Source organism: Equus caballus, chromosome 12, assembly GCF_041296265.1.
Source record: "Equus caballus isolate H_3958 breed thoroughbred chromosome 12, TB-T2T, whole genome shotgun sequence".
NCBI classification, from domain to species: domain Eukaryota; kingdom Metazoa; phylum Chordata; class Mammalia; order Perissodactyla; family Equidae; genus Equus; species Equus caballus.
Genome location: NC_091695.1, coordinates 17,405,700 through 17,420,486, shown reverse-complemented (window position 1 = coordinate 17,420,486; position 14,787 = coordinate 17,405,700). Strand labels below are relative to the sequence as shown.

The 14,787-nt window shown below is 36.3% G+C and overlaps 2 protein-coding genes across 3 annotated transcripts in view; both read right to left on the bottom strand.

The window, feature by feature from the left end:
* Positions 1 to 14,787, bottom strand: part of LOC111775925 (olfactory receptor 4A15-like) — a 50,024-nt gene that overhangs the window by 30,688 nt on the left and 4,549 nt on the right. Inside the window, exons 2-3 of one of the 2 annotated variants that reach the window (XR_011423929.1) lie at positions 12,672 to 12,896; positions 11,579 to 11,764 (exon numbers count right to left, since the gene is read on the bottom strand). The gene's annotated coding sequence lies outside the window, so the exon portion shown is untranslated. The remainder of the gene's footprint in view (positions 1 to 11,578; positions 11,765 to 12,671; positions 12,897 to 14,787) is intronic. The other variant, XM_070229591.1, reaches the window with a different exon arrangement.
* On the bottom strand, positions 7,665 to 9,340 carry LOC138916629 (olfactory receptor 4A5-like). Its single transcript, XM_070229592.1, has one exon. The coding sequence runs from the start codon at positions 9,217 to 9,219 to the stop codon at positions 8,272 to 8,274; it is 948 nt and encodes a 315-aa protein (XP_070085693.1). The 5' UTR covers positions 9,220 to 9,340; the 3' UTR covers positions 7,665 to 8,271.

Here is a 14,787-nt window from a genome sequence, read left to right as displayed (position 1 = left end):
GAGCACAGATCCTGATATCTGGAGGGTAGGTCATTTTTGCCCACTCTGTCTCCCAAAAGCTGTGTGCAGGCTGCTCCAGGAACACAGGCACAGCCGCCTGCCACGGGGCTGAGGAGGGAGAGGATGAGGAGCTGCTACTCTGCCAAGAGCTGAAATTGACCGAAATTAACTGCAATCTACCATCCAAGCTTTGCCCTGGAAGCCGTAAGCCTTCAATAGACTCCAGAGTTCTAGAATATGTTATATCAGACAGATTCTGCCAGTGTAATTATTGTCCAGTTGGGGAGGCAGATTTCTGGTGTGCCCCACTCCACCATCTTCCCAGAATCCTCTGCCCTGGGTTGCTTTTAGGAATGAAGAAAAGCTTCTGGAATTAGACAGTAGCGATAGTTGCAGAACTTTGTCAACACACTAAAAATCACTAAATTATACACTTTAAAATGTTATGATATGCGATTAAATAAAATGTTTGCTTTTATATAGCTCCATTCTCTTTCCCTCTCCTTTGTACTCTTATCATCATACAAAGTACATCTCTATATACCATAAGGGCATTCACATAGGTTTTGACTTGCTTATGCTATTGTCTTTTAAATCACATAATAAAAGAATGGGAAGCAAATATATATATACATATTTATATTGTCTTTTATGTTCGCCTATTTAGTTATTTTTACCAGTGCTCTTCATTTCTTCCTGTGAATACAAGAGACTATCTAGTGAGCTATCTTCTCAGCCTGAAGGACTGCTTTTACTGTCTGTTTTAGGGCAAATCTACTAGTAATGATTTCTGTCAATTTTCATTTATCTGAGAATATATTTTCTTCATTTCTGAATGATGGTTTTGCATGATGTATAATTCTGGACTGACAGTGTTTTTTTCTTCTTCAGCACATTGAGTATGTTATCCACTGTCTTCAGGCTTCCATGGTTTTTGATGAGATATTGTCTGTCAATCTTATTGAGGACACCTTGTAGGTAGGTAATGAGTTGCCTCTTCTTGCAGTTTTCAAGATTCTCTCTTTTTCTTTGGCCTCCACAGTTTGGTTATGATGTGCTTGGTATAGCTCTTTAAGTTTATCCTAGGTGGCCTTCATCGAGCTTCTTGGATGTGTAGAAAAATGATTTTCATCAAATTTTTTTAATTTAATCATTTTTTCAAATATTCTTTTTACTTGTACCTCCATCTCCTCTTATTTTTGGACTCTCATATGTGTATGTTGGTATTCTTGTGGTTTCTCCACAGGTCTCTGAGACTCAGTTCATTTTTCTGCATCCTTTTTTCTTTCCGTCTCTCAGACTGGATAATCTCAGTGACCTGCCTTTAACCTCATCAATTGTTTATTCTTATATTGAGCCACTTTAATGGATTTTTCCTTTCAATTATTGTACTTTCAACTCTAGAATTTCTTTTGGTTCTTTTTAAAAATTTTCATTCATTGATTGTTATAAATCATTTAGTTGTTGAAGCATTGTTCTATAGTTCTTTCCTTTAGCTCTTTAGAAATGGCTTTTTTAATTCTTTGAATATTTTTCAATAACTAATTTAAAGTCTTTGTGTAGTAAGTCCACCATCGAGGCTGCCTTAGGGACAGTATGTATCTATTGCAGGTTTTTTTTCTTTGTATGAGTCATACATTCCTGTTTCTTTGCTTGTCTTACTTTTTTGATGAAAACTAGAAATTTAAATAATATAATGCGGCAGCTCTGGAAATTATATTTACCCCACCACTACCGCTCAGAATTTCTTGTAGTTCCTGTTTGTTATTGTTGCAACTTGTTCCTTCATTGACTTTCCTGGACTAATTTTAACATCTGAATTCTTTGTCATGAGTTTCCCCTGAAGTCTTTGCTCAGTTTGTTTAGTGGTCAGCTAATTATTGGTTGGCAATTTCCTTAAATGTGTTAAACCATCAGTCTCCCAGGCCTAATGAGGGATTATGTGTGTATATTGGGGCATGTCTTCAATGGTCCAGCAAGAAGTTTACAACTATACTTTACCCTTCACTTCCTTTGTGCAGAGCCTCAAGGTTAGTTGACATTGAAAGGTTAGAGCTTTCTTAGGTAATTCCTGAGAATTCATACAGGCATGGGCATGCACATGGCCTTCTAGAGTCCCAGGGATATATAGGGGCTTTTCAAACTCCTCTATCGATATCTCATTCCACAGATTTTTCTGTTAAGTTTTTGGGTCAGCTTCTTGTTTGTCCCATTTATTATTTTCACCTTGGGAAACTGGGATGTTAGATGTTTTGCATTCGATTTTTCTTAGATAAATGCCTTAGAGAAAATTTCCTGACAGCATGAGCTCTGAGTCAGATTAGATAAAAACAAGCCCTGCAGATGGAGACTATAAGGTGCTGAAAGATAAAACAAATCTCTTGAAGCGAAGTCTGGAGGACTCAACCTGTTCAGCCCCCTCCAATGAATATCAGACTCCTGGTTTTCATGGGTATCATGATTGCAAAAGTTCTAAGGTCCTGGGGAGAGGGGTATGTAATAGGGAGAGTTAAAATGCCACAGAACTCAGTGTTGTTTCCAGCATTCAGCTTTTTTTTTTAAAAAAAAATAAACAATCCCTAGATTATTGAAAGTCTTTTATTAATTTCCAGATCTCCAAAAAAGTTTATTTTGATGACTTTTACTAGTACTTTCATTTTTTTCATGAAGGAATGAATTTTCATAGACCATCATTCCACCATTCTGGTAGTGCTTCCCTTCACTTTTCAGATTTTGAAAGCAACATATAACACATTGGATATATACATCAGTTTATGGGGTTACCTAAAAAGTTGCAAATTTTGAGTGAGTTTAGAGCAAGAGAAGACTCTACAGAAGATCCTGGTTGTAGTAAAATTTACCCTGAAAAATGAACCTTGTGACATTGAAGATGAATCACACTGGAAATTTTTCAGGTCATAAAGTGATATAATCTGTGTATCTGGTAAACATCCATAGGAGACTCACAGTGTAGACACTTAGGATTTTTAATGACTCATTACACTCTTCCTTTGGCAAAAATTCTCCTGTTGACAAAGCAATTCAAGGCTTGCTAACAGGCTTTGATACAGACAAAATTCAACCACGGGATTCCAAGAGACAATGAGAACAAAAATGTTCATTGTTAAAAAGGTGTTATTTTATCCAACAAATTACTAAAATGTGTATGTATAACTGCTTGCTATTTTAAAAAGAAATGATATATATATTTATCGGCTCAAACAGGTGCAGAAGGCACAAGTAATTTGCTTTAGCATGGACTCAAATTTCCATAGCCAGTAGGGCACATTGGGAACTTAAAAGTCGCCACTCCATCCTAACAACCAGTAAAAAGGTGAATAAAGTGAAAAATCAACAACTTCTAAGATGATCATTCTGTGAGATTATCATTACCCTGATACCAAAATCAGACCAACATATTAAAAGAAAATAAAACTACAGACCAGTATCTCTCATGAACATAGACACAAAAATCCTCAACAAAATATCCGCAAATCAAATCCAACAATGTATAAAAACAATTATACTTCATGACCAAGTGGGGCTTATCCCAGGTGTGCAAGGCTGGTTCACCATTTGAAATCAATGAATATAATCCATCACATCAACAGGCTCAAGAAGAAAAATCACATGATCATATAAATAGATTCAGAAAAATCATCTGACAAAATTCAACACCCATTCATGATAAAAATTGTTGGGAAATAGGAATAGAAAGGAACTTCTTCAACTTGATAAAGAATATCTGCAAAATACCTTCCAGCTAATATCATATTTAACGTGAGAAACTCACAGCTTACCTGCTAAGATCAGGAACAAGACAAGGATGTCCCCTCCCACCATTGCTTTTCAAATTGTACTGAAAATCATAGCTAATACAATAAGACAAGAAAAGGAAATAAAAGACATGGAGGTAGGAAGGAAGACATAAAACTGTCTGCTCACAGATGGTATGACCATCTATGTAGAAAATCTAACCAAATTGATTTTAAGAAACTCCTGGAACTAATAAGAGATTATAGCCAGGTTCAAGGATACAAGATTAATATATACTAGCAATGAAAAAATGGAATTTGAAATGAAAAGCACATCACTATTTACACTAACACCTCCCCCAAAAATGAAATACTTAAGTATAAATCTAGCAAAATACATATTATAAGACTTATATGAGGAAAATGACAAAATTCTAATGAAGGATATCAAACAGGAAATAGATAAATGGAAAAATATTCCACTTTCATGAATGAGAAATCTCAGTATTGTCAAGGTACCTGTTCTTCCTAACTTGACCATAGATTCAATGCAATCCCCATCAAAATTCCAGCAATTCCTTTTCTGGATATCAACCAAATGATTCTAAAGTTTATATGGAGAAGTGAAAGACTCAGAATAGTCAAATCAATATTGAAGGAGAACAAAGCTGGAGGACTGATACCCTCGACTTCAAAATTTGCTATAAAGCTACAATAAAGAATACAGTCTGGTCGTGATGAAAAAATACATAAATAGATCCACAGAGCAGAAGAGAGAGCCCAGAAACAGACCCTTATAAATATGGTCGACTGATCTTTGACAAAGGAACAGACAGTATAATGGAGCAAAGATAGTTTTTCAACAAATGGTGCTAGAACAACTGGACACACATTCAAAAGAATAAATTTAGACAGAGACCTTATACTCTTCAGAAAAATTAACTCAAAATGGATCATAAAATGCAAAAATATAAAACCATTAGAATATAAGATAGGAGAAAATAGAGATGATCTTTAGTCTGGCAATGACTTTTTAGTTACAACATGGAAAGTGGGATCCACGAATGAAAATAATAATAAACTGGACCTTATGAAAATGTAAAACTTGTGCTTTGTAAAAGTCAATGCAAGAGAATGAGCAGACAAGCTACAGACTGGGAGAAATATTTGCAAGTTATATCTAATAAAGGTCTTTTGCCAAAATATACAAAGAACTCTTAAAATTCAATGATAAGAAAGCGAACAATCATATCAAAAAGTGAGGAAAAGCCTTAACAGACACCTCACCAAAGAAGATATTCAGTATACTTCTGCAGAAGTAAGTATATGGAAAAGTGTTCAACATCCTGTGTCATTAGGCTATTGCAAATTAAATTAACAATGAGATACTACTACACACCTATTAGAATGGCCAAAATACAAAACACAGGCAGCACCAAATGCTGGCAAGAACGTAGAACAAGAACTCTTCATTCATTGTTGGTAGGAATGCAAAATGGTGAAACCACTTTAGAAGACATTTGACAGTTTCTTACAAAACTAAAACATGCTCTTACCATACATTCCTGCAATCATGTTCTTTAGTATTTATCCAAAGAAGTTGAAAACTTTCATCCACAAAGAAGTCTTACATGGATGTTTATAGCAGCCTCATTCATAATTGCCAAACCCTGTCATAGTTTCCCAAACAACCAAGATGTCCTTCAGTAGAAGAATGGATAAATAAACTGGTATATCCAGACAAGAGAATGTTATTCAACAATAAAGAGAAATGAGCTATAAAAACATGAAGACATGGAGGAAACTTACATGCATATTACTTAGTGAAGTAAGCCAATCCGAAAAGACTACATACTGTATTATACTAACTGTATCACATTTTGGAAAAGAGAAAACTATGGAGACAGTAAAAAGATCAGTGTTTGTTACAGGTTAATGGGGAGGGAAGGAAGAACAGGCAGAGCACAGAGGATTTTAAGGACAGTGAATCTACTCTATACAATAGTACAGTGGTGGATTCATGTCATTGTACATTTTTTCAAACTTACAAGAAGTTAAATGTCAAGAGTGAATCCTAATGTAACCTATGGACTCTAGGTGAAATGATGTTATAATGTAGATCCATCAAATGTAACAAATATACCACTGTGTTGTAGGATGTCAATAATAGAGGAGATTTTGCCTATTTTGGGACGGGGGATATATAGGGTCTCTGCATATTCCACTCAATTTTGCTGTGAACTAAAAACTGCTTTAAGAATAAAGTGCTTTGGGGCTAGCCCCGTGGCCGAGTGGTTAAGTTCACGTGCTCTGCAGCAGGTGGCCCAGTGTTTCGTCGGTTCGAATCCTGGGTGTGGACACGGCACCACTCATCTAAGCCACGCTGAGGCGGCGTCCGACATGCCACAACTAGAAGAACCTACAACTAAGAATATACAACTATTTACCGGAGGGCTTTGGGGAGAAAAAGGAAAAAAATAAAATCTTTCATAAAAATAAAAATAAAGTGTTTTTTAAAGATTAAAACTTGGTCGTCTATTTTTAAATTTCCTTATTAACTGCTCCTTTTGCTTCATCACTTCTCTCTCATTCACACCTAGGGTATCAAAAAAGGTCACCTAAGAGAATTAGATTTTTTTTAAAGGCAAAAAAGAATCACTTATGTATATGGATTTACACAGTGCCCTGACTTCAGGAAAAATATTATTATAGCATATGGTCCTACAAGAATGGTCACAAAAGGGAGCAGTGAAAGGAAATAACCCCAGTAAGCATTTTTTAAGGAGGCATATCTGGTTGTAGAATTTGCAAGGAAGAGATGACCTGAGGCATTGATCTACCCAATTCTTGGCTTGGCCAGCTGGTCAGGAACTTAGAAAGAAAAAGATTGAAAGTTTGGTGACAAAAATGTACGGAACATAATAAGGCAGTGAACAGACCTTTTAGAATGAGTGTGATGTGTAAAGACATTTGTTCCACATAAATGCCCACCAGACAATCCAGAAGAAACTCTTGATGGGCAAGTTGACAAGATGACCCATCTATGAATATCAGTCAAGTTCTTTCCAAGCTCTTGTTACCGAAAGTTTGGTCTCTGATCCCGACACCAATCCAAATAACGAGAACAAGAGTCTCAAGTGAAAAAGGAAAGGCTTTACTTTGCCAGGCAGAGGGATAAAAGCAAGAGCTAGTGCCTCAAAAATTGCTCTCTCCCTGTTAAGAAACAGGTAGGGGGTTTTATTTGGGGTTTTAGCTATGGGAGGGGGGCTTTGGCATTCTCGGTCAGCATTTTCCCATCGGCCTATGTCTGGGGCTGCTTCCAGCGGAAGAGACAAAGGAAGGATTTCTCAGAAGAGTGTCCTTGGCTGTTTATCTCCATGGTGGAAGGTAGACTCTGACGTCAGGAAGCTGAGGAGTTGGGCCCGGGAAGCTTCAGTTTCTTGATATTCTCTGGACATTAGTTTCTCTGTAAAAGAACTTCAAGGTCCTGGGATTGGCCACAACTTTACTGGGAGACCAGCATGAGGCCATCTGGACTTTAACAATTTGTAACTTGTATTTGGTTGTAAAGCTCAGGCAGTCAGAGGTTAAAGAAACAAGCATTTACACATGAGTGTAACTAAAGAACCAGGGAACTGCAAATGTGTGTTTTAGTTTTGACTCGTATATGGTGGGTTCACTGTAGGGGAACAAATATCAGGGCTGATATTAACTAAGAGCCAGTAACACTCTCACTGCTTGCTAAATGAATTGATGTAAAAACTGAATCTAATAGCAGTCTAATATTATGCATGGGCTTAAAAATATGGATTTGTCCTCACCAACCTTTTTCTGGCAGCCTCTGAAGCATAATGTCAAACTGGCATCAATAAAGCCCATTGCAGAGAACACGATACAGCACCAGTCAGATATTTGCTATCACATTTATTATATGAGACCAGCTAATCATGAAAGAGGCAAAGCAGTGATTTGTTTTCACAGGAATAGACACATTCTGTTTATAGCACTCCTGTACATGGATTCACAAAACTCTTTTTATTCATTGCCATTAAATCCCACCCAACATTGCCTCTAACCAAGAAGCCCACATCACAGCAAAGCAATGGGCTCGTAGTCATGAACTTCAGCCCCAGAAGTTTGTTCTGAGTATTAGCCAAACTGCTGACTCATTAATTTGAGTGAAAGTAAATTTTCAAAGGTAGCTTGTTTTTCACGTTTGAAAAGAAAATACTCTTTCTTCTAAAGTCCTATTTCAATATAAACTGAGAAAAACAAAGTTGCAAGGTGGAACTTAGTTTATTTTTCTTTGTAATAGGACAAATATCTGTGCCTTTTATTCATCCTCCAGAATTTCTCTATTAGATTCATTCTAACCTCAAAGGACAATCGATTCTACTTTAGCGATGCTTTTGTGTAATAAAGACAAGCATCCCTAGAGAATCCATTGAATTCACTAAGTCATTCATTGTGAGAATTTACTGCCTGTTTGTTATTTTAGAGCTAGTAACAAATGTGTTCAGAGTGGGTGACACATTCTTATTCCATCTGAGGTTAATTTTTTACACCAGAGTTTTTCCATGACATTTTTCATCTCCGAATTTCTCAAGGTGTATATTAAAGGATTCAACATGGGAGTGATAATTGTATAAACCACTGTTATGGATTTATCAATGGGAAAGTTGGAAACAGGTCTAACATACATGAAAATACAGGGAACAAAAAAGAGGACAACCACCGTGATGTGGGAACTGCAGGTAGACAGGACTTTGCGCCTCCCTTCCTGACTGTGAGCTTTAAGGGAATTCAGGACGACTCCATAGGAGATTAGCAGAAGGATGAAGATGACCATACAGATTGCTCCACCATTGGCAACCACAGTGAAACCTACAAAGTAGGTGTCAGTGCAGGCAAGTTCCAATAATGGGTACATGTCACAGATGAAGTGGTCAATGACATTGGGGCCACAAAAGGGGAGACTGCACACAAAGAGAAGTTGAACCACAGAGTGCAAAAAACCTCCCACCCAGGCCACCACCACCAGCAGGATGCAAACGTGTTGATTCATGACAGTCAAGTAGTGCAGCGGCTTACAGATGGCCACATAGCGATCATAGGCCATTGCCACCAGAATGAAGACCTCAGCACCTCCAAATAAGTGTTCTAGAAAGAGCTGTCCCATGCAACCTGGGAAGGAAATTGTCTTTTTGTCAAAAAGTAAATCTATAATCAATTTGGGTGAAATGACAGTGGAATAAATTGCATCCATGAGTGATAGATAGGCAAGGAAGTAGTACATTGGGGAGTCCAGAGAAGGGCTGGCAAAGACAGTCACCACAATGAGCAGGTTGCCCACCATTGTCACAATGTAGATGAGTAAAAACAGGACAAATAATGCTTTTTGCCCCTCAGGATCCCGAGTGAGGCCCAGGAGGACAAATTCTGTTACATTGTTACTATGTCCCATTTACTCTTCTATAAGGCTTGTCTCAGGGATTAGAGCTCAGAAGAACAGAACCTGAAATGAAATTGTGAACATGACTATGAACACATCCATCATGTTACAGGCACACCTTCACCATTATGTCTTCTATAGTGGTTTATGTGCAATAAACATTTAGTAAATATCTATTGAGTTCTTCTACCAAAGAACCCATTACTTCTTCCTTTGACAATTCTACTTCTCCTCAGACGATTTTGTTGGGACTACCAGAAAGAGGTTCTATCTAAAAGTCTTCGTGGATCTTCTGTGAAGAAGCACAATCAAAGGCCCAACAATTGAATCTTACATTTAATAAAGCTTTATTTAAACTGTGTCAGTTCTTGGCATAAAAGTCAGCAATGATGAACAAGGAAAGGGTTCCTACTCTCTAGAAACTTACTCTCTGCTGGTGATGATAAACTCTAAATAAATTGGCGTGAAGTCAGATCTTTGAGTTGGTAGTGTTTGTGGTGAGCACCGTAACAATATGATCTACGTAACACCAAAAATAATTCCTCTTCTGGACTAACCCACCCAATAGTATGATATTCTGCTATTAGATATTCAATCCTTCATGTTTCAAAGGAGGTACAGTCTTCATTAATCTCTCATTAAATTTAAAGAAACTAGACTTTGAACTGTGTCAAATAACCACAAAATCATTTAAAGTTTTTGCTCCCTATGGCAACTACGTGGTCTGACCCTCTGTCAGCTTCTTAAGCAGTTGTAATTCTCTCCATTTAATCATTGCATATCACACAAATCTTAACACACGGAACACTACCTAAATTTTCACCAAATGTTTTTGAACTGAAATGAAATAGCTCATGACTATCACCAACTATTATGTTAACAGGTAGTATCTTTTTATTCAAAACTCTTGGGATGAGAAAGGTAGTGAGGGAGGAGAAAATAGAGGTAGAGGAAAGAGAGGTCGAAGACACTGGCCAGAGAAGTAGAAGACAATGGGACACAGTTTTATTTACAACGCTTCTTAGGTACTGAGAGAGCTCAAGACAGAACTTCAGTGCTCAGAGTTGAAAAAGCAGCATACTCAAGGGAAAAGTCCAAGTTCAGCGTAAAAAAGGCATGGGTTTGGGTCATTTGCAAAATTTAATTACAAGTCTTCTTAGTTTGCTTATTGGAAAACAAAGGGTTTGAACTAGACATTGTCAGAATCCTTTTCAGTCCAACTATCTATGATACTATTAGTGCAGATCCACCTTATACTATTCTGCAGACAATTTTATTTTCTTTATTTATATTTTTATAATTAAATAAAATTTTCCATACTTATCACTATTACTTTAAAAAAGCTAGCCAGCAGTAATGGGATTTGATAATTATGGAGACCAAATATTGACTATAAGTTTCTCATTCAGTGTGTACCCATTTAAGATTCTCTCTCAAAGAGAGAGAGCACAGCACTGTGGGGAGTAATGTGGACTCTGGAGCTGCACGTTTTGTGTTGGAATCTAAGCTTTGACACCTACTATCCAGGTGACCTTGGGCAACTTAATAAACCTCTCTGTGCCTCAGTTTCATCATATTTAGAATGGAGATACCAATTATGTCTACTCTTTTGGATTGTTGTTTCATTACAAGTAAAGTATCTAGAACAGGGTAAGTGCCTGGCATGTGAAAAAGGCTCAACGGATGACAGCTATTATTAATGTTCTTGAGTTCTTCACTATGAACATTGTATCAGAACAAGACATCTGGATCTTTGTCAATTTGATAAGAATTATAGACATACTGCAGGATAAAAAAATATTATATCTATAGTTTATGAATCCCAATTGGGGCATAAGATAAGATGGTATGTCTTAGGAATTATCTATTTTGTTATGTATGAGTAGTAAGATTTACCTATTCATGTAAGTGTTTTGACTAGATGTATTTTAACCAGAAGCAAGCAGAATACCAGAAAAAAAGTAGAAAAGAAAAGAAAAGAAGGATCAAATCAGGAAGTACAAATTATATTTAAGAAACTGATATCCATATGTGATAATAATATTAATGTGATAATTAAGTGAGGTCATAGTCTTTAAAAACATCTTCACAAATACTTCCTTTAGTGAGCAAGTGCTGAAAGCCCCAACTCCTTGAGGCTCCCAGGGGTTCCTCAGGAGGCTTTGTACGAAGCCATACCAAATAAACAGCACATCGTAGTAGAAGGAAATTCTAGAGGTAAAAAAAGCATTGCTCTCTCACTCTACGTCTGATGGTTATGACAAAATGAGAAGACATGACAAATAACAAGAGAGAAGAATTGTATAACTACAAATACAAACCCAAACTTTCAGACTATTCACTGCTCAAAAAAATCACACAATTACTAAACCTCAAATATAGACGAGTTGATTCCCTTCATATGGATTTGGTGGGGGGAGGACTTGTGCAGGAAAGTCTGAGCTTTCTTTAGAAGCCCACTGTGAGGAGCATTCCACAGGGTCACTCACATCACTGCTCGCACTCAATTCAGAAGTTCTGTCATTGCTGAAGCTGTGGATTGATAAAGGCTCACCTGCTGAAGAACATAAGGGTAGGTCATCTATATCCAATTAATTCTTTTCACTCCTTACTTTCTGCAGAATCTAGTGCTCTTACTCTTATTAATCATCAATATAGAATTTCACCAGGATGAATCTTCTATCAGCCAGGTAAATTATTTACATGGGAAAATGAGTTATATAAACTATTCTCCACAGTGTATGACATCAAAATTTGATACCATAAAAACTAAAAGATAGTATTACTAGGCTTTCAAGTTAAACCAGTAACTTAACACTTCTCTATTTTAAGAAGATAATTTATCATAGTTTCTTAAGAATATGTTTTTGAAAATATACAAATTAAAATCCTAAGGTAGAAAACTACTATAGTACTTTATAACTACAGTTTTATGCCTTGTTAAGTAACAGTAAGCAAGGTCCTTCCCCGAACATGGGTTTATTTATGAATATGTGTAAACATGGTTGCTGTGATAATTTTAAAAGCTTCACACATAACAATTCTTATCAAGCCCCCAGAACAAAACAGCCTCTCATTCCTTTATATTCTAACACACGATATATCATTTTAAATTCTCTAATAAAACTATCTAAAAGTAATTATAAATATAAACATATCACATAAAATATAACAGCCCGTGAACCTAAATTATAGATCCATTAGTGTATGTGTAATCAATTACCTGTTTCTCTTTGTGATTTGGCAAAATGGACAATGAACATCAGTCAGGTTGTAATACCAAAAACAAATACATTTTGTATATTCTGGTTAATTTCTATGTTTTGCTAGCTTACTTTACTAAATTCAGACCTCCTCCAATGAAAATATATGATGTTTAAGGCTTGACTATATTTAAATATATATATAAATTAAATATATGAATTTTCAATGAATATCCCTTGTTGTTTGTTACAAGAACTCACCTCTTGCGTTTTTTTCCTCAGTCTTCAAAATCAGTGCTTCCCTCCTTCACATGAGGTAACTGTATATACCTCATGTATCTATGTGTTACCATAGAACACATAATAATGTATGGCTGATCAGTGGATCTAGAAATAGTTTCAAGTGGCCACATTTTCCATATTTCCATGCAGGCTCCCCATCATCTGAAGCTTTTAGATAAATGTAGGAGTATTCAGTGTGGATGCCTAGAATAGAAAGACACAAATACAACATAAATATTTACTGTGCAAAGATAATTAAACATTCTCACCTGCTGGGAAAATTTCTTCAAAGAAAAACAAAGCTGATATATTCTCATGACTATGTAGAAACTGACCTAATTAGTGGAAATTAACTTGGGCAAGCCCATTATTTGACAAAACAAAAATCCCCCAAATTTAAAAACACTGAAATTGGTTGTTTCTATGTATCTCTTCTCAGTTAATTACCAAAAGGTACTTTACTCTGTTGATTTAGGATGACATTCATGTCTCTGACCATTAATGTATCTCTGTACCTAAGAAGGCAAATGTTGAGATTTGACTTCCTAGAATAGCCAATGACTGAGCACTCCCCCTGATAATAGTAAAGCCCTTTAGCCTTTCAATCATTCAAACAGCTTATCCCTAAGGCGTCTTCCTCCCTAATTAAAAACATGTCTCTACCTCTCTCCAACTTCATCCCAGGAAACTGGGAACTTCCCTAAACTTCTATAAGCAATGAGGGATATCTATGAAAAGGAAAATATAACAAGAAAACACCTACAGGACTAGATACGAGTGGAAAATAGACTCCAACCTGGAAATCACTTGGGCCATTCTATCAGGAAAATCATTCTTCCATTTATTTGTGTGGACACAGCCTGTGGTATTTACATCATTACTGTTTTAAATGAGAGCTAATGTAAGGTCATTATAGATTAGTTTGTTAGAATATTTGGAACAAAAGCAAATAAAGCAACCTCTTCTGGACAATTTTCTCCCCTAGAACAATACCTAGAGAAAAAAAAGATTTGGCTCTTGCCAAGAAAGAGTAGCGAACAGCCAAATATGTGAAAAGCCAGCAGTTTGAAAAGAAAAAACTGTTAAACAAAGTAATAAATTCTGATCTTCATATTAGGAAATATTTAGGTAAGGCAAATAATATTTCAGCCAAAATGAAAGGAAAACCAGTTTCAGTCTTCTTTATCCATTCATATCCCCAACAAAGGAGGTCCTTACTCTAGCTGTTAGAGCCTTTGCTCAAGAGACCCTGAGGCTCAGAGGCAGAAAGCCTTGAGACTGGAAAGTAATTCAAGTTGATGTTTCAGTTCTTCAAAAGACAAGTAATCACAGATCTGTAGTTCTGGTTTGGAGTGGATATTGTTGATCAAGGCCTGAATCCATGTCAGGTGGAATCATAATGATTTTCAGTCCATCAGTTCAGTACCTTAATTTTAGTCCAATATCAATGGGGTAACACTTTGTCAAGAAAGATATTATTTTCCAGCAAGAGCCTGCCTGTACCTCAAATCTCTGACAGCTTCCATTGTTGTTTGTCTTAACATGACTTACTATGCGCTCCACTGAGCATGTTCATCTCCACTGTATTTAGTTTAATATTGCATTTTCCAGGTCATAAGGGTCTTAGGTAAAGAGTCATTAAATACATATATGAACCAACTGAAGATCGTTATTATGTGCTAAGCCACACCAAAAGTTGGAGGTTTTCAGCTTACCTAACAAATGGAGGAAATCCAACAACTACAAATGTTACATGTGTTAATTCTAAGATTTAAAGTGTACATGTAAGCACTGTTCCTCTCTTACCGGTGAATGGCAAAACACATAGAAGTTATCCTTAATTTAGGAGAACCATCTGATATGATCAAGCTTACGGTGAACTAAATTGCAACTCGGAGCTGGAGAACTAATATATGCAGAGATATATTTGTCTATGTCCCTCCAAGCTGAATGCAAAAAAACTATTAATGCTTTCTGCATAGCTAAATAAAGTGAAAGAATTTGCTAGATAGATGATGTCTACAGCAGCCCCGAAGCTGAATTTATGTGCTCCAACACTGAAAATACTGAATGACATAGACATTGCCTTAAAATA